This window comes from Polistes dominula, unplaced genomic scaffold, assembly GCF_049000335.1.
Source record: "Polistes dominula isolate Pdom_NZ unplaced genomic scaffold, Pdom_raw_medaka scaffold_35, whole genome shotgun sequence".
Lineage (NCBI taxonomy): Eukaryota > Metazoa > Arthropoda > Insecta > Hymenoptera > Vespidae > Polistes > Polistes dominula.
Window position 1 is genome coordinate 2929376 of NW_028300968.1, and position 26787 is coordinate 2956162.

At 34.3% G+C, this 26787-nt stretch overlaps 6 protein-coding genes across 7 annotated transcripts; all 6 read right to left on the reverse strand.

The window, feature by feature from the left end:
• Positions 1-121: 121 nt before the first annotated feature.
• Zip102B (Zinc/iron regulated transporter-related protein 102B) lies at positions 122-2717 on the reverse strand. Its single transcript, XM_015327892.2, has 5 exons — positions 2198-2717; positions 1933-2065; positions 1618-1841; positions 1419-1553; positions 122-1339 (listed from the first exon to the last, which is right to left on the reverse strand). Exons 1-5 carry the CDS (start codon positions 2288-2290, stop codon positions 1091-1093), a joined length of 834 nt encoding a protein of 277 aa, XP_015183378.1. The 5' UTR covers positions 2291-2717; the 3' UTR covers positions 122-1090.
• Positions 2718-3027: 310 nt separating this feature from the next.
• On the reverse strand, positions 3028-9002 carry LOC107070047 (uncharacterized). The gene is made up of 2 exons (XM_015327882.2): positions 8526-9002; positions 3028-4254 (listed from the first exon to the last, which is right to left on the reverse strand). The coding sequence occupies exons 1-2, from the start codon at positions 8647-8649 to the stop codon at positions 3911-3913; spliced, it is 468 nt and encodes a 155-aa protein (XP_015183368.1). The 5' UTR covers positions 8650-9002; the 3' UTR covers positions 3028-3910.
• A 155-nt stretch (positions 9003-9157) lies between these two features.
• LOC107070045 (uncharacterized) lies at positions 9158-19752 on the reverse strand. The gene is made up of 3 exons (XM_089173352.1): positions 17538-19752; positions 14797-14966; positions 9158-10503 (listed from the first exon to the last, which is right to left on the reverse strand). Exons 1-3 carry the CDS (start codon positions 18884-18886, stop codon positions 9497-9499), a joined length of 2526 nt encoding a protein of 841 aa, XP_089029478.1. The 5' UTR covers positions 18887-19752; the 3' UTR covers positions 9158-9496.
• LOC149032387 (uncharacterized) lies at positions 12166-13855 on the reverse strand. The gene has a single exon (XM_089173350.1). It carries the CDS (start codon positions 13314-13316, stop codon positions 12183-12185), a length of 1134 nt encoding a protein of 377 aa, XP_089029476.1. The 5' UTR covers positions 13317-13855; the 3' UTR covers positions 12166-12182.
• Positions 19753-19896: 144 nt separating the features above from the next.
• LOC107070044 (uncharacterized) lies at positions 19897-23102 on the reverse strand. Its single transcript, XM_015327878.2, has 2 exons — positions 21005-23102; positions 19897-20950 (listed from the first exon to the last, which is right to left on the reverse strand). The coding sequence occupies exons 1-2, from the start codon at positions 21344-21346 to the stop codon at positions 20015-20017; spliced, it is 1278 nt and encodes a 425-aa protein (XP_015183364.1). The 5' UTR covers positions 21347-23102; the 3' UTR covers positions 19897-20014.
• A 473-nt stretch (positions 23103-23575) lies between these two features.
• Positions 23576-26615, reverse strand: PPP1R15 (Protein phosphatase 1 regulatory subunit 15). Of its 2 annotated transcripts, none has more exons than XM_015327877.2 (3): positions 26146-26615; positions 25632-26029; positions 23576-25385 (listed from the first exon to the last, which is right to left on the reverse strand). In XM_015327877.2, exons 1-3 carry the CDS (start codon positions 26339-26341, stop codon positions 25185-25187), a joined length of 795 nt encoding a protein of 264 aa, XP_015183363.2. In that variant the 5' UTR covers positions 26342-26615; the 3' UTR covers positions 23576-25184. The 2 variants fall into 2 exon arrangements, with proteins under 2 accessions (XP_015183363.2, XP_089029477.1); XM_089173351.1 differs by having other exon boundaries at positions 25632-26036; positions 26146-26568.
• Positions 26616-26787: the final 172 nt, after the last annotated feature.

Genomic DNA, 26787 nt, shown 5'->3' on the forward strand with positions numbered 1-26787 from the left:
GGGACATTTGAATGTTCCATCTAATATGATTTAGATATTTCTAATTTTTGTAGTTTACAATTTAACAATAATGTAAAATGAAAAGATTTAGAAAATAATTAATTTTAAAAAAGATACATCATATGATTGAATGTCGTTTAATATTTAGAAAAGTTATTTATAATAATAATTTATTTTTTAAAAAAATATCATCTGAGTAAATAAGATGTTTACAATAATTTGTTAATCAATTAGTTTACTTATGTACCGTATGCGATGACAATCGCACGCGTTAAAATACAGTAAAATATTTTCGTTTGTTGTCAATAATATGATTTTCAAAATATTATATAATGGATTATTCGTAATGGTTGTAAATAAAATCATTCAATTGCACCTATTAAATTGCATGATTGAAATTATCACATATATAAGAAATAATTTAATTAAAATAAAATAAATCTATATTATTTTTTATAATCGAAGATACATACAGGTTTTATCCACTCCAAATTCAATTTTTTGCTAGTCAAATTTATCCATTCACAAAGTGTCTTTTTGCAAAAGGTTGAATTTGGAGTGCTACACCTGCAACATAAAAATTCGAAACTAATTAATATTATTAACAAAAATGTATGTCCATATGTATAATTGTCTTTTTCCAGGTACTGCTAGATTACCATACAAAATTTCCTTGTTTTATGCATTGCTTATAATGAAATAACAATTAAATTAAAAATTCATGACTATCACCCTAAACCCATATTAAATATTCATTTTGTTCATTTAACTTTGATTAAAAATTAAATAATTATTACAGTGATGTACGATAATATTGCAATAACATAAAATAATAATAATATTTTCAGTTATATATCTTTAAATAATATTTTTTTGTAATAGCATCTAGAGTTTCTTTTAATATTAATTTTTTTAAACTTGAGCACTGTTATATACATATACCGTTTAACAACAGAAGGTGCTTATTATTCGTACACCTATTAAAAAATCTTTGTCTTTTTTATCTGTACAAAAAATGAAATAAGAAAAATTTATGATATTTATGAGCATAATGAATGGAACCGGTGTAGTATAAAATATGAGCTCTATGTCAATGGTGGTGTCCGGTTGTAAGTAATGACGGTAAAATAGAACCAACAACTAGCACTAATATTTCTTTAAATTTAAGTCCGGAGACAGTTGGTGTCGTAGTTTCAGTTGTTGGTAGACGAGAATAATTAGCCTCTCTGGTCATTAACTCTGGTAATACATGTACAGTAGCTACGTACAGAAATGTTCCTGCACTGAACAACATTGCTAATCCTGTCGCATTGACATTACTGAGGGTTTCCTTGCCTTCCTAAAATATATACAAAACATAATTTCATTTATTTACATAAAAATATATAAAAAGAAAATTCAAAAGTAAATTTGTTTACTTTTCCAATGCCGAAATATGTCAGAAGAGCAAGGCAAGGTGCAGAAAGAGAAAATACTAATAAATGCTTTCCTATTTTCTTTTTTTCCACTCCTTCGTGAAGTAAAAAAGATACTAGGCCAAATGCAGCAGGTGCCTGTAGTAAACAAAATATTTTATTATGTATATATCTAATTTATTAGAATTTGTATTGCTCTTACTTTATGCAACATAATTGCAAAGAATACGATGACTTCTACATCAGCTTGCGAGGTTGTTGCTGCAGCACCCAATGCAACTCCATCGGCAGCTGCATGAACAACTAGGCCTAAGGTTGCAGTAAAACTTTTCTCCTTTCCACCACCTCTTCTTGTACATTGATCGACCAAAAGCATAAATACAAAACCGAGTACTAAACTAATTCCTATCAAAAAGTGTAAGTCACCTATAACAAACATAAAACGTTTGTGTAACCTTACAAGTTTCATTGGAATATATTCTACAAAATAAATAAATAAAGTTGCATAGAAGCTTACTATCATTTTGTGGATGATCTATGCTGCCAGCAGGTGTTGTAAATAATGCTCTAATACCTTCTGGTATTATTACAGCCAATGCAGTTCCAACAAGTAACCCAGCTCCAAGTACAGATACTAATTGCAGTTTATCCTAAAAGTAAACTCATTGTAATATATGGTTTTTGTATATTTTAAAATAACAATCAATCAAAAGTTAATAGTGATTTTACAAATGATCTCAGGTATGATTATAAAAATAATTTGATTCAACGAATAATCTTACCTCCGATAAATTCATAATTAATGGTAAAAAACCGGCCAAATATGAGCCACCCAACATAACTAAAGAGAGCCATATTATCGAACTCTCTGACATTTTAGGAAATGTTTATGCAAAAAAACAATCGGTTTAATTAATATCTACACATTACAATAAATATATAAATTACATTCGTATTATTTGTAATTGTTTTTCAAATGTTAACCACTTAAATTATAACATGCTGGTTAAATGACAGTTTATGGCGCTTATTTTAATCCGTTTCCGTCTACGTAGCAACAACGTTTGAGGAAAGTAGGTAAAGTGGTTAAGTGAGTTATTTTGTGATTTATTAATTGAGAGAAATTCATATATGTGCACTATATGTTTTCTATACATACAAAGAAAATAATGTTAAAAATGGGCAGCTAAATATAACGCCCACGCGTAAATTACTAGTTACTAATATTAGGGACATTTTTAATAGAAATATGTAACATTTGACATAGCGAAACGGGATCTGTTGTAATAACCACACACCATTGTACTAGGTGCGCTCTAGTCGTTTTTTATAGGTTATGTATCTCATCCTTTTCTATTGCGCGCGAATTTTGTATCGAAATATCGAAATTCAAACGTATCAATATTTCAATCAATTATTTCGAAAGCAACGTGATCACTTTTTTTAAACAAAATCAAATTAATTATAATATTAATTAATGAAACCACAGAAATTTCGCTAAGAAAAGTTTTGCCAATTATATGATATAATAAAAATATTTAATTTATAAATGGCACGAGTCATTATTAAATAATAAAAAATATGGGAAAAGGATACAATAAAAAATAATATCTTTTTTTTAAATAGATATTAATTTATTATTATTTTATAATATATACTTAGGATCACACACATTTACAAATGCATATGCAAGTTCGTTCGATACAATACATTTATATATTTGATATCACTGTAACAAAGTACGAAAATTAGCTGGATCGCATTAATTATATTAGAAGGTGCACATGTTCCATAAACATTAGGATAATAATGCGAAAAGATTGTATTTTGATTTCGCAACGGTGATGTGCAACAAAACAAAAAAAATACTTAATACGAGAAAGTTGCAATCGTGAAAACACGCATGTGTTGCTAAGGAAATTAGGATCGACAAATGCAAGCTTGGCGAAAATTATCGTGCACGGGAGCATTAAATATATAAAAAGTACGATCACGTTATGTTTGAACCATGACGAACTAGCAAAGCGTAACGCAGTTAATCATTGAGCAGATATTAAGATTAAAAACAAAAAAGAAAACAAAAAAAAAGGAATTAATGATCTCGGTGTCCTCTGATATTTTAGACGAAAGCGTCTAAAGGTTTCTCGGATGCGCCTTATTCGAGAGTCTTGATCGATAGTTTTATAACCCGGAATCGAAGTGAAAGTAACGTTCCATAAAGAGATTTGCAAGTAAAATTAATGATACAAGTTGTGTTAACCAGTTGCCAGGAACCAATTATTCGCGGCACTATTACGATTTATTTCGCCATTATCCGATGGCTATGATGCTGTTAATACTAATTAGAAATCGGGCGTGATTAAAAGAGAGAAGAAAAGAGAGCTTTAAAATGTGTTATTCGCTTTCGAATAAAACAAAAATCATACAAATAAAATAAAATATAAAAAAGGGTAGAATTAAAAAAAAATATATCAATAGAAAGTAATCATTGATAATTAAGCTTTTGCCGTTGTCGTTTCAGCCACTTTTTCAACTTCAATGATTTCCGTAGGTGGTGCCAAAGTTGGAATCTCTGGGTATTCTAATTTAGCTCCATCCTCGCATTCGAAAATTGGACAACAGTCTGGGAAGCTTGCGGTCTTATTAGTCTTATCGGAAAGTTTGCATTTTGGATTGGCCTTGGGTAATGGTCCACAATCTTCTACCAATTCGAAAAGACGACCAGAATTGTCATCGGCCGGTACGCAAGTTGATCTACCACAGAAAGGTGAAAGCTCCCAAGTTTTAGTTGGTTCTATGGTTGCGCATCTGGTTGAAGCAAAACACATGCCGGGGAAATCTGAAACGAATAAAGAAAAATCGTGATGTTAATCATTTCAATTGGAATATTTCTTCATTTTTTTTTTCTTCATAAATTAAACAATCGTCGGATATAAATCTTTGAGGAATAAGATAATTATATCTAATAATTTCCCATGTAATAATACTATCATATTATCGAATTGCAGGTTCGAGACGAATCGTAGGTATAATTCTATTGTCATCCATCGAGTACCTTCACCTATTGTATGCACAACTTGAGATTTGTGTTTAGTCAACGTTAAGGTACCGTGATCGGTAGATCGTAGAAACTTCAAGGAGAAACACTTTCACTGTCACACACCGGAATACCGTTTATGCAACAACAGTCTAACATCGATGACAATGATAATATCTACGACAATGGGCAACAACGACGAAACCCATCAACGCCTTAAAGTCTTCAAGTATTAGAGAACTAACTTATGAGTCACCATCGTGTCTTTATAATTATGTACATACTAAATACATTTACGAACTACGTATCTAGACTTTAACTTAAATAATCTTAAGACTTGTTCCACTTATCCGTACACTATCCATAAAACGAAGGTCTTTAAGATAAAACTATTTAACACCAACGTAAATCAGAAATGAAACGGTGATACAGATACATACATCGTAATGATACACCTTGGATGCTGAGATAAAATTCATTTATACTTATATGTAATGTGCAAGATAGTTACATATGTATATACCTATTTACAAGGTCTTGCTTTCAAATAGAATCGTATTTATTTGTACATTCATACGTAAGATTAACAAAACGTATTATAATTTTTCAACAAAAAAATCATTGAAAATATTTATTTCTTTTGTGTATATACTTTCATTTTATATTCGAAATCTCGTTGAATCTCGATGTAAATAAAGAGGGAAAGATTTCTTGTCAGTTAAATACGATCTGAACGTGTATTCTAAGATCAGGTTTTCCGTAGCAGTTTCTCTGCCAGTGTAAGAAGAAAGTGAATATCCCCTAAGAAGTTTACTCTCCCATCTCCAATTTCTCGCTTTCTTGTCGGCATATGTTACACGTACATATATATATGTATTTTTATTCAATTGCAAACTAGAAATTCAATTAACAGGATAATACTAGGACTTCGTGACTTCCTAGATTTTATCTATGTGCTTGCTTTCTTCCTGTCATAGTTTCTAAATCAAATGCAATCCTTGGATGATTTGTAAGAAAAAAAAATTTCTGGGAAGAGGATATTGGTAATTCCTTCTTCTTCTTTTTCTTTTTCTTATTTGGTCTTATTTCGAAATAACCGTTCAACGGTTCTCGTTCTCGTAGAGAGTCCCGTTACATTCGTTGCCAAGCTAAAACGTTCATTGTCCTCGAGAAAGGAAAAAAGAAGTATCTTTTGTTAGATCAGATGATCGAACGCGATGATCAAAAATATCCAAAATTTTCATCTACAACGTTCGAATCCCCTCCCCGGATATGCAACGTAATAAACAATAATAATAATAATAAAAAGAATATGTGTCAGGAAAATATCGCAAGTTTTTTAATAAAAGGAATCGCAATAACTGCAATTAGTATGTTCAACGATCGTACAACCTTCTAAGATTCTGTAATAGATCTTATGATAGTAATAGCTTAGGCGAATCACACTTTCCTACGGACTACCGTTTGTTTACGTAATTCTTACAATTAGATGCCATACAACTTTCCAAGTTAAATTCCCATAAAGGATTATGTTAATTTGAATGATATATATATATATATATAAAAACGATCTGAAATAGGTGATTATCCCTGAACTTAAGTGAGCCATTGGTTAATCGGTAGTAACGAGGTCATTGTCGGTAATTCAAGTATTCCTGGGAATCTGGGACTAGAGCAAACGCATAACGAGTATCGAGGTTGTACCAATTAAAAGTTATGCGTTATAAGAGTCTCTTAGTTTCGCCTAAATATCGTCTTTCCTTCAAATAAGTGATAAAAACTGAAAAATAATACAAAGATTTCTTGGAAAAGAACTTTAACACCTAAGATATAATAATCGGTGATAAATGATTTGTTAGCAAACGTGAACGATGATCATTTATTACGTATACTATTTAACTATACAAAAGAAGATAAGATTAATTCTTGAGAATTCTTCGAACATTCATTTATAATAAATTATTTTGTATAAATTATAAAGAAAATGAAATGAAATTGATTTTAACGAGATCTGTTAGAGGAAGGTAGTTACACCACAGTGTACTTTCTCAAGAACTTATGTTCACTTATTGTTTCCTGTTTTTCTTTTTAGTTGGACATACGAAAGTACTATGAAGTTTATGTCTTATTTGTAACTTGTAACATACGATTTATTCTATTCTATTCTATAGACAACATGTGTGTACAATCATATAACAAACACTAACACGTTTGTATGCAGGACAACTATTGCAAACTATTGCTGATGTGGCCATTCGGAATGTTGTGGAACAGAGAGACCTTTTGCGAATCGAGAAGAAACCGAGTCTCGTCGCTTTCATTTGCACTTTCTGATTCCCTCCTTGTATATCGGACCTTTTACTCCTACGTATACGGACACGTCATTCTTCTCGGATATTTTTTTTTTTTTTTTTTTTACTTTCTGTCTCATACACACATGTAAGTTTAAATAGGTAAACGTTAATGAAATGACATAGATTTTATCGTAGAAAAAAGAAAACGTAGCAAGGACGTAAACTTGATGACAATGAATTGTAAATTTATAATCAATATGTTGTACCATATGACATAATTATGATAATATCAATGATTAAATGTAGAAAACTTACTGACTTGTCAAGATCTACAAGATATTTCTTCTTTCAACAAGTTTTATATTTGTTACATATATATAGATATAATTGTAACTTCCGTAATATTACTTCAGAATATAATTTTCCTTTCTTTTTTTTATGTTACTGATATTAATCTATTTTTATTTTTTTTTAATTCACGTAATCACAAGCGTAACAGGGGGTCTCTAATTAAAAACAATTTCTACTGATTGATCGATTGAAATTATCATTTTATTTATAATGAGTCATATAAGTAAATAATCTTTGATTTATGATTAAAGTAATCATTTTAGTTGATCAATGTGTCAGAGTAATAAGTAAATAAATAAGTAACAAGTAATAAGTAATATAGAGTAATAAGTAAAAAATAAGTAAATAAATAAGTAACAAGTAAATAAATCATCTGATAATTTCAAATATAACTTCACAAGTGGAATAAAAATTAAATAATTGTATTAATACTTTAATATAATTATTTTATACTTAATTTTATACTCAAATATAATTTGGCATGTGGAATAAAAATGAAATAATTGTATCAATACTTTACAAGTATTTTATACTTTACTTTTTGCATACTATAATAATAATAAAAAAAAATTTGTATAATATATTTTAACAGCTTGAAATGATTTTGGAAAGTTCTCGAGTCATCGAGGATATACAATCGAGATATTAAATCTCGATCCTTCGAAGTTTCTCTTTCCAACACTCGGACTCGTTAAACTACTCCGAACGAATATCAGATGCATATCTGTGGTTTTAAAAGGAGACCCGAGATTGTCCTACTTAACATGTGTCTTTCTTTTTTGTTTTTTTTTTGTTCTTTTTTAAATCCGGTATATGCTATTTACTAAAAGAATTAATTTATTCTTTTAAAGACGGAGTTATATACATAAATGAATTTTATTTATAAAAAATATATAAAATTTTTGTCTCTTTTACCAAAAATAAGAATCATCGATTGACGCGTTCCGGTCTTTTATTTTATTTACGAGCGTATAACAAACGACCTTAATATACTTTGCCTTTCACCGAACAACATTGGGTTCTCACCTGATTGGTTCTGCTATTTTTTTTTTCTACGAGGTGAAAAAAAATAGCCATCAATCGAACGAATTTCGTACGATCAATCTCGATGTGTAACCAAAAAAAAAATGAATGATGATACTAATCAAAAGTATCGAATTTTTGTATAAATTAAGATGAATATCAATAAGTTTTTATATTCATACTCATTATTTATTCATGAGATACTTACGTAAATATATTTTTTATAATAGACAAAAATAAGAAAAAGAAATAAAGAAGAGTAGGAGAGAGGGATCCAATTGGTTATCATCTCAATATTTACATATGCATGTGTAGGTTTGTTAAAAATTGTTAAAAATAAATGCGAAATAATACGAACGCATATAATATTAATTGCAATAAAATAAATCGTTGTAGTTAACTCACCACGAAGAACATCGGCAGGTATGAGCCTTCTGAATGTTTTAGGTCGTTCCGGTTCTTTTTTGTCGTCTTCGGATGCAGCGAGTACGACTGCAACGGTAATGCAGAAGATTACTAGGAGCTTCATCGTTACAGATTCCAAACGAATGATCAAAGTGTAAATCCCTCGTAGAAAGAGAGAAATAGTTGTTGTTGGTGATGATGATTAAAAAAAAAGGGCCTTAGTGTTCCGATGAAGACTGGTTGGGTCCGTAGCACTTGCCGGCAATTTATAGGCACGTTCACCGGGCGAGGTACCTCCCTACTCGTAGGGTCCCCTCCAACTTCTCCATGGTCTCTCACCTCTTGAACCACCAGTCACCAAAGAATCGTCGTCGTTCACATTCGTAGCCCGTGTTGTTGCATTCGACAACGTCTGATTCGACGCACCCACTATATCCTCCTTGGGACAGTTACTATGCGTAAGCGTACACGGAATTATATAGTATAAACGACGACGGATAATGAATCTTGCACCATTCGATTTGTTTCCTTTTTTCTTTTTCTGTTAATCGTTGAGAAGTATTAAGTCATTAAATTACACGCTCATTCTCTTCTTAAGATCATTTTTTATTAAAACGTCAATTATTCTTACAACGTCTCTTGGAAAAAAAATAAAAGAGAATATTTACAACACACGAGAACAATAAGAAAATAAATATCATCATATATCGTTAATCGACGTAATATTATATGCAATCAATGTAGGAGTATAAAGGTAAAATAATAAAAGTATACTTGGTTTTCGGGTTTGCAAGACTCGTTTATGAGAAATTAATTTGTAGAATATCTTTCAGGTATATTCGTTCTATCAAAGGTGTTATCCCTTTTTTATTATTGAGAATAATCGTGATTGTAATTTAATGGAAAGTAAGCTCTAACTCGCATTTCTTCGGTTAGTCCATCGATGGAGATAGACGGGAACGTGGAGATTGTTAAACCCTCGAGCTAGCATCGCTCTCGGCTTCGGCAGAGCTGCTTGCATCGCTGGAAGAAATCCTGCCGCTGCTGGAATTGCTGTTGGAAGCTGCGGATGCGCTGGCACTACTGCTGGAGGAAGAAGAGGAAGAAGAAGATGAGGCTGAATCCCATTCTGACGCTCTAAGTGCTTGGACATCGGCATTGGCATAGGCTGCTGCTTTGGCGGTGGCTGCTACTGAAGATGCGAGAGCCCTAGTCTGAGCTGCGGCGACTGCACCGGCTTGAGCAATGCCAGCTTGGCGGTTGTTTCGACTGGAAGCAGCGGCTTCGGCTTGAGCAACGGCACGCGCTGCTGCAGCTACGGCGGCACCTGATTCGGCTTCAGCACGGGCCTTAGCTGCAGCCGCAGCTGCTGCGGCGGCCTCCGCTTGAGCGGCAACAGCCGCGGCGGCCTTGGCCTTGGCATCGGCAATAGCTTTGAGGGCCTTGGCAGCTTTGCTTTCGGCTTCTATCGCAGCTGCTGCACTCGCGGCCGCATCTCTGTTAGAGGACTCCGATCGTTCTGTAGCACGAGCTTGAGCTTGTGCGGAATCCTGTGCCAGTATCCAAACTTTTTCCGCGGATGCTTTGGCCGCCGAGGCGTTGGCCTCAGCCCTGGACGTTGCTCTAGCCGCGCTTTGAGATGCCTCGGCTGATGCACGCGCCAACGCGGCAGCGTTCTCTTGCGAAGCAGCCGCTGCTGTTGCCGCTGCTGCTGCCTGGGCTGCCCACTGACTAGCTTTATTATTGGCATTGCTCGAAACATTGGCTTCTTCTACGGCCGCTGCTTGTGCTTGGGCAGACGTCTGACCTAATCCCAAGGTGTCCGAAAGTAACTCGGCGGATGCTGCAGCCGAACTCGCCGCACCAGTACCTACGAGGGCTCCCTCAATGGCAACACCACTCCTCTTCGATTCGCTAGACGAGCTTGCACTAGCGCTTACACTAACACTTGCGCTAGAACTGCTACTACTTTCCCCGCCTGATTCGTTTGCTCCGGAAGATGACTCCGCAGCGGATTGAGCTGAGGATTCCGCATCCGCGCCTACGTCCTCTATTGCCAACGATCTGTTGACATGGGCACCGAGTATGCAGGCTCCCAACAGGAGCGTCGACACGAGCGTTGAGAGATTCTTCATCTTCGTTGGATCTTCGTCGATTGATGCATCTACTCCATAGCTCCTCCATTTTATACCACATCGCACAACTGTCCAAACATTACACGTTCCCCGCCTTTATTCGTACTTTAATGCTTTTACATATCTGTTTGGTATGCGAATCTGCGACAGGGATGCTTCGAAATTCTGGGTGTCGCGTTTCTTACATTTTTTCGAAATATTTTGTGTAAATATTAGATTGTTATACTTTTATCATTATCATTAGGTCTCTAAATTCTTTGTCTTTAGGAAATTTGACACGAACATTATAAATCAATAATCATAAGTATATTGGTTTAGATTTATTGTGGAATGTTGAGAAATTTCATTCTATAATTTTTTGTTTTCATACAGAACTTATGCAAATCTGGAGGATTGTTGTTCTTGATCAACTCAACCGATTTTTATCTTTTGTTTGTGTTATGTTAAAGTAGTCGAACACTTAAAACATCATAGAAAGTCGAATCAATAATATTGAAATATAAAACAGATATTGTTATGACAATGGTATCTATGTTGTTCATAGGATGTTGTTTGCTCAAATAACAAAACCTGTTGCGTTTATTATTTTGCAAAACATCATTTATTAAAACAACAATTTGTGTCAATTTTGTGGTATGTTTAGAGTATTCGTGACAAATTAACATATCAATTTCTGTTCAAATCTGATTGGTTACTATTATTGTTGATTTTATTGCAAAAATGCATTGAACAATCTATGAATTCCAAGATTTTCGTGTTATATTCTATACAGTTGACTATGATAGGAGTTGATATAATATTTAATAAATTGATACTTTGTTAATTGCATAAACAATCGTTGCAACGTTTGAAGAAAACAATCAAGACTTCAAGATCCCTTTTTTAAAGCAACGTGAATTAAAACCAAAGTACAGATACAACAATCCGCATTTAGGTCAATCAATAATTACTTTCAAATTGTATGAACCTTACCAAGTACGAAATTTATTTTTAGTTATAATCTCTTGGCAAATAGAATGCAATAAATATGTCAAATTCTTTTTTGATATTCGTAAAACAGTTTTATTGTATAAAATATTCTGACAAAGATAATTTCTTTAACCCAGATTTAGACTCCCAATTTTTACATATTTTAATCTTATATCAATTATATTATTTGGCCGCCGTAAAAAATTACAATAATTTAAATTGTAATTTTTTGTTATAGAAAAGAAAGACAAAACAAATTAGCTTATCTTAGAATATATTTTATTTATAATGAATATAATATTAATTAATATTATCGCATAGAAGATACATGTTGATTTGAAACGATTGTAGGAGTTCAAAGGAAAATACAACGAAATCGATTGAAAAGCATGTTATTCTTTATTATTAATTTTGGAATGACAAAAGTTCAGTTAAGTTTTTTTTTCTTATTTCTGCAAGTGATCGAGCTCTGGAATACATGAATCTAAATTCGATCGTGAAATCGATTGGTCGTACTATCGTACGAGTTTCGAGAACGATCTAATTTCTTTCCTTATGCGCTGCTAGAAGAATCGGAGCTGGCATTGGCGGAGGCTGAAGCTTCCGAGGATGCATCACTCAAAGATCTTGGCGAAGATCTGGCAGTTCCGGAACTAACTCTGCTACTAGCTCGATTTAATGCTGAGACTTGAGCTTTGAGTTGAGAGGATGAACCAGCATCAGTTCCGAAACCAACGACGACTCCGTCTTTCGTAGAGATTTGAGGGGAGGCCTTGGCTGCAGCGGCAGCTTGGTCTTGGGCAGTTTCAGAGTCCGTTCGGGCGGATCTCACACTTTGGATAGAGGTGATGGACGCAGTGAGCGAAGCTTCAGCATTGGCTTGTGCTAGGGCAGCAGCCTGAGCGGAAGATGCGTCATCAGAAGCCGAGTTTGCCCTAGCCGCTTGGTTTGCAGAAGCTTCGGCAAGACTGGTTGCTCTGTTGTTGGCATTGGCAGCAGCTGCAGCATCCGCCCTCAATCTAGCTGCTTGCTTCCTTGTTGCTGCGGCATCGTCACGTGTGCGAATAGCTGCAGCAAGAGCAGCAGCGGCAGCACGACTAGCCTGTTCCGCGTCACCATTGGCACGATTCTGTACCGCCAAACTTTCTTCTGAGGCTTTGTTGGACCTTACGCTGGCTGCTAATGCTCCAGATCCGGCACTTGCTGCTTTCTGTGCTGCAGCCTCAGCTGCAGCTACTGCCGAAATTGCCGCTGATGCTCTGGCGGCCGCTTGGGCTTGGGCGTTGGCCGCTGCTCTAGCAGCAGCTGCAGCTTCTCGCGTTCTTGCAGCTGCACGTGCTGCAGCCACCGCGGCAGCCTTCGTTCGAGCTATCGCAGTAGCTCGTGTTGCTTGGGCCGACTTTGCATTGCTTGCAGCGTTCGCTGCATTATTCGACAGAGCCGATGCAATTTCTGCAGCGCTAGCTCCTAATTGAGGTGGCTTGTTCAAGATGACGTTAGGTGTTCTACCGTCAGAAGATGATCTCGCGGACGAACTCGAGGACGAGCTCGAGGATGAGCTCGAATACGAGCTAGAGGATGCTTCTGAAGACGATAGCGATAATTCAGATGAATCCAAAGATGCCGGATTCCCGGCGGCCAAGCCCCAGGTAAGGAGGCACGTTGCGAGAATCGAGGGGATCTTCATCTTACACGGAACTTTGTAGCTTTGTGACTACCATCCATCATTCACCGGTTATATACCATGACGCGCAATTGTGAAAACAATCGATACGATTTTCCCTGCTTCTCCAAATATTGCCACTCGCCTTTTCTCTACCGCTAACGATTCCCCATTGTCATAATAAACTCCGTTTATTTATCGCAAATATTCACGGATTTTGATAACAGTTGCTATACAATGCGATACACGTTTCATTCTATCTTCTTCCCTGTATATACTACTTTTATAATTCATCTATTTTCTATGAATCTTTTTAATTACGTCATAGGTATATAACTTTTGTTATTTTTCTAATCAAAAAGAAATTAAATTACTTTCTAGACTTGTTACTTCCATGTTACTTTCAAACTTTTAAATCACGTGAACATGATAAGGATTAGTATCAAAGATCAAAGTCAACCAATTTTTTTCTAAATTTTTCTAAATTCCTTTGATAATAAATTAATAAATGTAACAACGTCATTTTTAGACAGATTTGATTGGTCTCTAATATGTACCTTTTACTAAAAATATTCTAAAATTGCGAAAACATTGCAAATCTATCTAAATATGACAAAATGTTTAAAAGTAAAAAATATATTTCTTATAACAAATGATATTTCTTCGGACAGGTAACTGCAATCTTAATTCTTTCTAAAAATATAAATGTATAATACATGTAGAATAAAAACAATTTTTCTAGGTGCAATAAAAAATGATATATTTATTATACACTATTTTTTAAACAGAATCAAATAATTTTTCATTTTGTATACAGAAAATAGAATTATTGATTTAAAACAAACATAGAAATGATACTTAAAAATATAATAAAATATTTATCACTAAATTCGAAGAAGGTTTATAGGAAATGACATAAATTAATTAAATATAATTACACACAAATGCATTTCTTTTTTTATTACATACATATATTTCATTTGAAACTTTCGTAATGTTACAGTAATATTTACACCTGTCTGAACAGGGAAAGTAGCCATACGAGAAACACTCGTAGATTTCCGAGTGTAAAAAAATGATTTTGGAAGTAATATTCTTCTTATCATATAATATGATAAAAAATATTATAATAAATAATAAAAAATTGTTTAAACAAATAAGAATATATATATTCAAGTTTAAAAAGAAACATAGACATAGACTTTCATCGACTTATATCTAACATTAATCGAGTAAAAAGGGATGAATATAGGGATAACCATAAACAGATAGATGTACAAATCATTTTTGAGATGATAAAAGATTTTTATTATTATCATTACAATTTTCGAATCGTCTATTTTTGCTGTTTCTCGCCATTGCTCCTCTATTTTAGGCAAAATCTGAAGATCATATCTGGTGAATCTGCGATATTGCGTGCCATGGAAAAAAGATCAGAGTTAATTGTACAGCACACAGGTATATCGAAGGTGGGCAGTAGTAGTCGGTTGGATTAATTAATCGCTGCTGCTGCTGCTGCTGCTGCTGCTGCTACTTGCGGATGCCGAGCTCGAAGCGGAAGCGGAAGATTCGCTGGAAGCATCACCGGATGACTTGGAGAGACGAGCAACTTGAGCGTTAGCCTCTGCAACTGCAGCGGCCTGTGCAGCTGCCGCGGATGCTGCAGCTTCCGCCCTGGATTCGGCTAAAGCTGAGGCTGCGCCTTGTGCTATGTTAGCACGATCTTGTACTTGACTTGCAGAAGTAGCCTTAGCGGAGGCCGTTATTTGGGCACCAGATGCCCTCGTGATAGCTGCTCTGGCACGTGCGGAAGCGAGTACAGCGGATGCAGCAGCTCTGGTGGTAGCTGCATTGGCCCTGGCTGCAGCACGAGCTTTAGCGGCAGCTTCGGCAGCTGAATTTTGCGAAGCGGTAGCTCTCTGAAGGGCTTCCTCGGCAGCAGCGAGAAGAGCGGCTGCAGCTCTGTTGGCGATCAGCGAGTCGGCGTTAGCTCTCACTTGGTTATTTGAGGCCCAGGCAGCAGCTGCTGCCGATTCTTTTGCAGCCTCCCAGGCGGCTCTGCTTGCAGCTCTTGCACGGCTTGAAGCAGCGACGAGATCTTGCGCTGCAGTCAAAGCTTGACGAACCCTGACAATAGCTGCGTTTTCCGCCCTTACGGCTGCCTCAGCTAACGCGAGGGCTTTTGCGGTTGCTCTGTTGGCCGTAACATCGGCACTAGCTGCTGCTCGAGCTTGGTCTTCAGCATTGGCTTGAGCAGACGCAGCGGCTACATTCAAACCAGCGTCAGTTTCTATCAATTCCCTCGCTCTCGAGTCAGCTGACGAATCCACCGAGAGTACCAGACTGTCGCTGCCTCCTCTACCCCGGTTCCAAGCTCGTACTCTGCTCTCATCGCTCCCTGAACTTGCCGAACTTGCCGAACTTGCCGAACTTGCTTCGGATGAGGACAAACTCGAGGCCGAACTCGAAGACCAAGAGGATGCAGACGATTCGCTGGAGCCGGAGGACCTTTGCGGATCAGCATAGGCCGTTGGCCCATAGACCCATGCGAGAAGGCAAAGCACGAGTGTCGCTTGTATGTTCATCTTGTACGGTACTTCGCAGATTGATGCCGAATCATATAGGAATACGCGATTATATACCTACAACGATCGACAACAATTGTACAAACACTTTTGCTCCTATCTTTACTCGTTCTAACACACCAACCAACTTCTTCTTAAATATTTTCTTTCTCCCCCTGTCCTCTCCCCTGCCACCAACTCAATAGCACATTTTGTATTACTCTATTCCTCTGTTATTTCAATCACGATCGACTTCTTTTATTTGTTATCGTGCACTTGCCACTGTTAGTTAAGAAAATCAAAGCCCACTTGTCCTAAAGCTCACACTCAACAGCTGTTGCATCGCCAAAAGAATTTTATTACGTGCATATTTTCTTTGTTTATCTATTTTTTCAAGCTAAATTTGCACAGTACACACTCGATAATTATTTTCTTTTTCATATTGGTACAGTCGATAATAATTATTGTAAATGTTGGGTATGTACACAACGTTTGGGCATTGATATTTTATATTGAGTAAATAACAAACTTGGTGAAACCACTTGCCAGTTAGCGTGTATAGTAAAAAAATCTTTAATAACTCATCGTGTTAATGAAACTATTAAAAATTTAAATAGTTGGTACACTTAACATTTCATGGTTTCTACTTTTCATCAAAGGAAAAAGAAACAGAAATTGCAATAATTTCTTTCTTACGAATAATTCAACAATTTTATTACGGAGTGTTGTTACAAATAAATTTACATATTAAATAAATTCTTTCTCTCATATTTATACAGCTTTAAAAAATATTTTTCAATGATCGAAACAATAAACAATTCATTCTTACGTATAATCGATGAATTTTTACCGTATTGACAAAAGTAGGATTGAAAAAACATGTTTTATTTAAATCTTAAATCTTTTATTTAAGTTCAGCACGTTGTATTCATACAATATCTTAATCTCAAATTTTCTCAATACTTACTTACAGTATTTGTACAAACATTATGGCGTTTTATTTCTGTCAAGTAACTGATAATTAAATAAAATTTATGTTTCAAATGGAAAATTCTAAGAGAGGACAAAAATATGTAAAATAGTTGAAGTAAAATATATATTGATTTATTAAAAAATATATTTAATATTAAATAGTACAACTAATGAAATTGAATAATATATATGTATATATATTTTACTAATATGCAGGCATTAAAGTCTCCATCCGTATACTTTCCCTAAATGTCTCAATTATTTTTTAATTATATGTATTATTAATTTAAAAAATGTATACTTACATTAAGTAAGATTATGAGCAGTTGTAATTATTAGATTCAATTCGAAAAAAAATAATAGATAATTAATTAAAAACCATAAAATAGATATAGTAGATTCACTAAAATCTTTTCTTCTTATTTTTCTTCAGAATAATTTTCGCACGTTCATCGTGAAACGCATTTTAAGCGCAAGAGAAAAGGTGATATGTAGAAAGTGTATTAGGGATGATAAAATCATATACATGCTAGATTCAAATTTATTTTTATTACAAGTTGAGAGCAATTTAGACACGATTTCTCATTAATTAGAGATTTTTGTGCAAGAGTTTGCTTGTTAAGCTACCGTGAAATAGATATTTCATCAATATGAAGGGAGAGTCTCTGAGAGAGACCAGACATTCTGGTCGGAAGAGGACCAGGAGGACGACGAAGATTCGGCGGAGACGTCAACGGAGGAATCGGCAGAGGAACCGGCGGAGACATCAGCGGAGGCATCGGCTGATGCATCGGCTGATGCACCGGCTGCTGAACGACCCGATGAACCTGCTGCAGATCCGGCTTGTGAACTAGAAGCTGAGTTGGCTGCTACATTGGCGGATGATGAACGGGAAGAAGAACCTGTGGCTGAGCGGGAGGATGAACCGGCGACCGATCGGGAAGATGAATCAGCGTCTGAGCGGGAAGATGAATCAGCGTCTGAGCGGGAAGATGAATCAGCGTCTGAGCGGGATGATGAACGAGCTTCTGAATCGGCTGATGCACGGGCTCTTGAATCGGCTGATGCAATAGATACTGAATCGGCATCCGATTCTGCGCTAGCAGATGAGCTGCTCGATGCTCTGGACGATGAAGAGCTGGCTTGTCTTGTGAGCCAAGAAGGTTGTGCACCCCTAGAACTGCTCCTAGCTGAACCTGCAGCCTCGGCCGAGGCTCGGGCGTCGGATGCTTTAGCACGATCACTGGAGGCTGCTATAGAGGTGACAGCTTTCAATCTTGCGTTGGCTTGAGCACTGGCATCATCGGCGGTTGATGCAGCGATTCTTGCGGCCGAAGCTGCGGCTGCAGCAGCTCTGGCTTCGGCTTGTGCTTTAGCTGCAAGTGATCCTGCGTTATTGGAATCTCTCTGAGCTTGAACGGCCCTACGAGCGGCAGCTTCCGCGGCGGCAGCGGCAGCACGTGCAGCAGCAGCTTTGGCACTTGCTTCAGCAGCTGCTGCGGCGAACGCGAGGGCTGCCTTTTTGGTAGCTCGGGCCTGAGCGGAGGCTGTCGCAAGAGCAGCAGCTCCAGCATTAGCCGAGTTGGAAGCTTGGGCTGCCTCCGACTTGGAACTACTTGCAGCAGACTGGGCTTGGAGAGCGGATTTTGAAAGGGCCTGTGCAGCTACCGCGGTTGCGGTTGCTTGAACGGTAGCCCGTCCTTGTGATCTAGCTGCCGCATTGATTGCCGATGCTGCAGCTGCTGCGGCCGCACGTGCCTTAGCGTTCTGAGCAGCGGAATTTCTCGCTTGCGCTAACGCTTCCGCTTGGGCAGCATTCGCAGATCTACTCGCTTGAAGTGCCGCTCTGGCACCGGCTGCTACTGATGCAGTTGAAGCTGCATTGTTCCTGGCACTGCTCACTAGGTCCAATAAACTTCTGGTCGAACTCCTTTGTTTCGATGATCTACTTTCGGATGATGCCGAAGCAGAAGCCGCCGCGGTAACCGAGCTGGAACTTTGGGCTGCTACGAAGCCACACAGGAAGAGGGTCGTGGCGAGTATCGTTAGGATGTTCATCTTCGATTGTGACTTCGAATATTGATGATCATTCCTCGCGGTTCCTCGTTATATACCGATTCGCACACAATTGTCTAAATACTGTATTGGCATCTCTACTTTCAAGCTATATCTACAACTCAATCCCCTTTGAAAATATTTTTTCAGTAATCTCCGAACACTTGCAGATTTTCCCCCACTACTTTTGAAATATCAACCTACAGACGACCCTCTTCCTTCCCCGAATCTCACGATTCTCATGTTTCTTAAATTCTATCTTCTTTAGGTATATATGTCCCTCGCATTCAATCTTTGTTTGCTTTTTATTAATGCAACTTACTCCATTCGAAATATAAACAAGACTCATTTTTATACGAAACTCTATCGATGTCACGATAATGCTTCGAGTACATACATATGTACGAAGGAATAAACACATTCGCATTAGTCTATAGGTAACAATTTTACAGGAGATTCAGATTCAAATTATGTTCTAACTTTGGAATTTCATTCGATTACTTTCCAAGTCTTTGTACATTGCAACATATTACAGAATTAACACATAGGTTTCTAACGTAAAGTATATTTTCGTAGCATCTTCAATTGTTATTTTAAATAAAATTTGATAGACAAAGTATTTATGGTTTATAAATATTTTACTTTGGTCATATGAAACAAGAATGAAAACGATAGATATAGTATTTATCTTTTGACGTTGCCTTTATTAAATAATTTATTATAAATATACTTTACAAAATATAATATAACGGGATAATATATAAACATATTAATTTATTTTTATCTTATATTATCTTTTTGCTTACGATAGACATTAATATTAGGCTACGTAAAAAAATAATTCTCCATTTTATCAATATATATTCGACAAGTGTTTGATAACAATCTTATTCTACATTCGTGCATTGCACACAACTACATATATAAAATTTTATTTGAATCACAAAAACACGAAGGAACTTGTGGACTTATTAACGAGAATATAAATTAAAGAAATAAATAAATAAGTCATATTCGGTTTACTGTCATTTCAATTTATTATACGCAGAAGTTCTTTTTTCTTAACAATTGGATTTCATAATGCTCACGTAAAAGAGAACGTATATTTTAAGATTTTAAAAGAAATATTGATCAATCTTCTTCATCAATCGAGACAAGGGATTTCAAAAAGTTTCTTTGAGGGTTAAAAAATCTCGTGGAACGAATGTTGACCGCAAGAATATCCTGAAACGCTGCATTGGTTTCCGCAAGTGCGGCAAGTTGCAAGACGTTCGTGTTGCCAGCTGTCTTTGAGGCATCGTTTTGATTCAAGACTGCCGTGTCTATTTCATCTTTGGCCTTAGCTTGAGCTACAGTAGCCGCTTCGGTATCGTTCGTGGTTTGCTTGACTTGTTGTTTAAGGACGACCGCTTTTTCCAGAACTACGTTTGCTGCAGCCGCATTTGCCTCAGCAACTTTGCTAGTTATCAAAGCCTGCAAGAAACTGTTTCTTTGTGCTATAGCACCAGCTCGTGCAGCGGTCAAGGCTTGGATTTGGGAAGCCTCAGCCGCAGCAGCGGATGCAACTGCCTGCAAAGATGCTGCCTCTCCTTCGTCGAGTGCTATTTTAGCAGCTGTTGCTTTAATAGCTGCAGTAGTTTGCAAATTCAGAGCTATTTTCGTCTTCTCAGCCGCATCCACGGCAGCTTTTTCAGCAGCTAAGGATGCTTTAACGTAAGCTTTAGCTTTTGCAATAGCAATGGCATTTGCTTTGGCTGCTTTATCAGCTTGAATCTTGGCTTCTTCCTTAGCCAAAGCTAACAATCGTTTAGCTACCTCCGCTCGTATTCTATCTTCAACCTCGACCTCTATAGCTTGAGTAGCCTGAGCTTTCGCTTCGGCCCTGACTCCAGTTGTATCTTCTCCGGCTTGTGCATCAGCTTCGGTTTCTACTTTCACCGTAGACTTTGTTTCGACATTCGCTTTGTCATCGTTGACATCAACTTGGACCTTTGATTCTGCCTCTACTTTCCCTTTGGCCGCTGCTTCCAATGATACTTCGTTGTTGCTTTCTGGAACATTATCGTCCTGTAGAACAGGATTAATTTTGCCTGTTGATTCTACTTTGTTTTTCGAACCTACCGATTTGTTCAATATAGCCTTCGCTAAAGCCTCCCCTTCTGATTCTTTCTCTACCAAGTTAGACGAATTCGAGCTAATCGACTTTTGTCCATTTTCGGACGACCATGAACTCGTTTCAAGGACACCCGCGTTATCGCTAACGCTTTTTGATGAACCATTAACCAATATTGTTCCTGATGAAGATTCAACTTCTGTAGACTCAACCAACTTCTGGTTACTTATGAAACCCCAAAGAAGAAAATATGCCAAGTATATCTTCATCGTGGATGGAAACTTCGTACATTGATGATGAATTTCATTCTTACGCCAATTATATACCACATCGGACAATTGTAAAAACATTCCCGTTTCGATTCTATATATTATTGATCTCTGTTTGTTCTCCAATATGTTGTCTTTAAGACACGTCTTTACTTTATCTATCTACCTATCCCTCTCCTTCTATCATCGAATAAATCTCATTCGCTAATTTATGAAAATTCTGTACTGTTAATAGAATACAAAATTAAAATGAAATACAAAATTCTTTAGATGAAATCAAATCTTATATTCTATCTCTAGAATCTTATAAATTTCAACTGTTTTATATAATTATCATATAGAATATAATGATGATATAAGTTGGAAAAATATTCATTTTAATTTTAACGAGTACATATGTTTTTACAAAATTAGATATTTCATTATTTATTTGTTTCTTTTTTTTTTATATAGGGTATATTAGATGAAACGATAGTAATCAATCTTACTATTAATGTAATACAATATCAAATTAATAATTGCAACTCTTAAGGTGTCGTCGACGGCGCAAAAATTGTATCCTGTTAAAAACAATATCGAGATTTTTCCACCTTTTACATTGAAAGCGAAAATAACCGTAATCTTTCCATTCGTCTTACTTATATATGTGCACAATGTTTATCATCGTCAAAATACACATTGCACAGGAGTGGGAGTTTGAAATTTCCAAATATATATATATGCATATCAACAATAAGAATGAATTTTATTCAGAATAGTAATTAAGTCTTATCGAAAAAAAAATATGAGCCAAACGATACGTGTCACGCCATCGTGAAGAAATTTACTGAAACATTTGTAATTTCTTTTTTATTTATTATTATTATTATTTTTAATTTTGTAATTTTGTACTATTTATATATATATATATACAAATTGTTTCACACATATAATTTATTATATTAAAAAAATATATTCTCTTTCTCTTTTTCTAAGTAAACTCGTAATGCAAGTTTCTATGTTTGAATCTTTTTTTTTTAGATTATATTTAAATTAATTAAGATTTTAATTTAGAAAAATATATTATAAGAATAATTTTCTATCTCACAAACAAACTGGTTTTTCTTATTTGAAATCAGATAGAAATTGAATATGAATGTAGATCTTTCCGTATAATAAGGGAAAACTGTGTATAAGTTAACTAATCAATATTGCTTTTAAGAATCAATTTAAAATTCGATCTCATTGCATTTTATCGCATAATTCAAACATTATGATAAACATATCCATGACCACAATCTCGAATATTATCTTCTAGTTAGTGAAAGGAGAGATATAAGATTACTTATGCCATCGAATAGTCTATAACACTATAGTATTTATAAATAGTTACCGTTTTACACACGCTTTCACTATTCATCGTATTTATAAATATGTATAAAGTCCATTTTTTAACAAATAAATAAATAAATTCGTCATCGTCGTTGATTAAATTTATCGATAAACTACTTGTCGTAGCGTCATTATTATAAAATATATATATAATAAAAGTAAAAGAGAATAAATAATATTACGTATGTAAATAAACGATGAAGTTACAAAAAAAAAAAGATTTGAATAAAAGATTAAAGATTAGGAAAAAAAGACTAATAAAGTTTGTAAATAGAAGATAGGAAAATCTTAGCGTATGAGTAATACTGAACACCATTACTAAATCTAGTATAACAAAAGTGTATTTGTAAAGATAGAGAAACTAACGAAATAATAGTCGAAAGTTTCATCATTTTCTTATATCATTATCTACACATTTTACTTTTTCCATCTATATAACTATCTTTCTTTAACAAAATTGCATTTATTTTCAATTTAATGTGAACACATTGAATTAATAAATTTCATTTTTAACAGTAATAATAATAATAATCATCACAATTATTATTATTATTATTTAAAGACAAATGAAGTAGGATAATAATTATAAATGTTCGTAAAACGAATTATTTACAATGTTTGTAATAAATTTTATTTATTCGACGTTACTTCAATCGTTCCAAATATACTCCTTCGAATTGTATAAAAAATTTTTCTTCAAATTATTCCAAATTCTAGAAATTATGTTCTTTTCTTTTAGTTTTGTTTTATATTTAACATTTTAAATACCATTATTAAACAACGACATAACATTGTCATTAACAAAGACAACACCAGACTTTAATCTATGCAATTAAATACAATAATTAATTTTTCTAATGAAGAAGTATTCTTTGGGAATGTGAAGAGCATATACAAATAGTGATTTTTGATTTGTCAATTATTGACAATAATAAAAAATGAATAGAGTGACAATTTTCTAACTACGTATTTCGCATAGATTATTTACTTATCTTAGATTTTAGCATTCCTATTTTTATTTTTATTTTTTTTTTTAATTTTATTTTCAGGTCACGCGTATGTTATTTACTGCTCTCTCATTAACTAATTTATTGAACTCACGCATCTCACATATACACATATTTATACGATGAGCGTAAGAATCGTAATGTTAGTACTGTGTCATATTAAAAAAATCTGTTATACATTATATACATTTGATGAATATGGTAGAACTTAAAATAATTGTTGCCTAATAATTTAATGTTATGTACAGTACATAAAATGTCTTAAACAAAACTATAGCAGATTATACTGAATATCTAGGATTTTGCATTTCATTTTGATAAATATGGATATGATTACAGATGGAATATACAGTATGGAATATTTCAATGAGAACATATATTTCTGATTTGTTATTTTTTTTTATCAACGTAAAGTATATTGTCGGAACGATTTATAACATAATGTTTTTGCATGGATAATTGTAGAAGAATATTCTTCGAAGTCATTTTTAAAGATCTTTTCTTTTATCTATTGATTTATTCAACAATTTAGTGTTATTCCCATTGAAATAAACCACTATGTATGCAGTGCTTTTTATTCGTGAGTTTTCATTTTGAATTTATTTAAAACAATTTTACAAATCTTCAATATCTTTTTTTTCTCAAGGTTGCTGAACTTTCAGAAATGCGTTTGTTGAATCTTTAAAAAAGTCATTGTTATGTTTCATATTCATGTTTGTCATTATTACTTGAAAAATCATTATATTTAAACATTAATTGAATGAAATTTAATATGAGAAAATTAAAAAGAAATAAATATAAAAGAATAATCATAATAAACAGTAAAGTATTAACTTTCTTAAAAGGAGCGTGTTCTAAAAACGCTTTGTTAAAGTATCTCATTTTACCTTTGTTCAATAAAATAGTACTATACTTTTTTTTATGTTTATTAAATTGTTATTAAAATCACGCATAAATTCTAGCTAAAATATTATCTTTTTTGAACCAAAAATCTAAAGCTGTGAAGTAATACAGGGATTCTTATTTGAATTCAAAATTGCAACAGGTATCTTATGCAAAGTATTATGCAAAAGCTTATGCATTGTGTGCATCGAATAATTTCTTTACTTCAATTTCCATAGTTTCTTATTTAGATGAATGCATTGACCATTGTAATGTGTGTAATTTGCTTATCAAAATTTGATATTATTATCATTAAGATGGGTCATTAAGACTATTGGAAAGTATCATTTATTTATCAAAATTTTATATTAATTTGAAATTAAGATGTATCATTAAAACTATTGTAAAGTATCATTTGTTTATCAAAATTTAATATTAATATCTTGAATACTATTATCGTAAATATTTGTTATCAAAATATAGATACTATTGAGAAATCCCTGTTATTAACATTCACAGTTTTCTCTTATTTTCTATGTAAACTGTTCAAAGTACATTATTTTTGATATGAAAATATTCATCATGCTTGTTAATTACCTCAACAACCTTGATGACAAATTTTGTTAATGTAGATATTGAAGAATAAATAATTGTTTGACCTAAGAGAATCGTTCTGTCCATACACGAACCCGATGATCATCTTGTAAAACAGGACTAAGTATAAGATGACAATTATTAATACGTCCATTAAATCTACATCTATCTCTGGCCATTTCTTCCCATGGGCCTTTCCTGGCAGCACGATATGCATAGTCCCACTTAAACATAGTATGTACAACAGGCGAAAGGTCAAATGTCACCTGCAATTATATTATACATATATATTAAAATAAACATTGTACACGTCATAGCATATTATTGTATCAAAGATGATAATGCAACTTAGAACGATTGCATGCTATTCTGAATTATTTCTAAGCAATCACCATGATTACAAATCTTACATTTTCAATACGTTTAAACAATAATTTAATGATTGTGTAATATATTTTAATTAAAATTCAAATATAAAATAGAGAAGAATTTGTATATTTTCAATGAATTACCTTTTTCGTCGTTCTCCTACGACAATTGCATTCATTTGTGTTTTCAATTGAGTCATCTTCACTCTCACTGTCACTCTCATTCTCACTACTACTACTACTACTACTACAACTGTCGTTTTCTTCACTGTCATCATCTGATGTTTCTGTATCATTGTCATCATTATCGTCGCTGCCATAAATATCAAATTCTGAGTTACCTTCCTCGTTGTTCAATTCTGTAGAATCGTTGAATATAATTTCACACGAACTACTAGAATCGGAACTATCTGATAATAAGGTGGATTCAGTTTTGGTCTCATCATTAGACAGAAATTCCGGGGTTGGTGGGACATTAGGGCCGCTGTTTAGCGGCCCCGAGTTGGTCAAAATCATTTTAGTAGGAACTATTTCCCGAAAACCTGCAATCTTCAAAATATGAGAACAATAATATTCCAGAAATAATATAGTTTCAATTAATCGGTTAGTATATAAGCAAAGCGTTAAAATTTGCTTATACGCTATAATAGATGCTTACAAATCTGCCAGGTTCTAGCGCGGAAATTTTGACGAACACGTTCTGAAGCAGCCGTAGGTGAATTCTCGTTATCAATAGGACTAGGATATCTTGAAAAATCGACATCATCTTCACTATCACAACACTGTGCCAAATCAGGTGTTTTCACCAATTCATTCGATAAAGGCTCCATCGTATCTAATCCTGGTATAACCATTTTGACTATAACTTTTATTCGGCCATTTTTACATCTAAACTAAGCGGAACTGAACTGAGTTAGTAATATATAGATAAACACAGTTTGACCAATTCAATAAAACTAATTCCCCTAGAGTAAGTATTCAGTTATTTTTGATACCGAAAGTATGTAAGAAAATTAACGCAATGAAATTTTTTCAGACACCTTTAATATTAGTTTTTTTTTTAACTTTCGTATTTTTTTCACAGGCTATTTTTATTTTTTCACTTATTTCGAACAATTAATTGCAATTATAAAGAATAATTACAATAATCAAATAAACATGTGGCGTCTCGATTATTTTACGCTAGGGACAATATACAGCACCACGAACAACACTAGGTTCCGACACTTGTCTTCCGCTTTCTGAGATGATTAATCGATCTTCCTCGTTTATATCCATCTAAAATATCCGCCGCCATTTT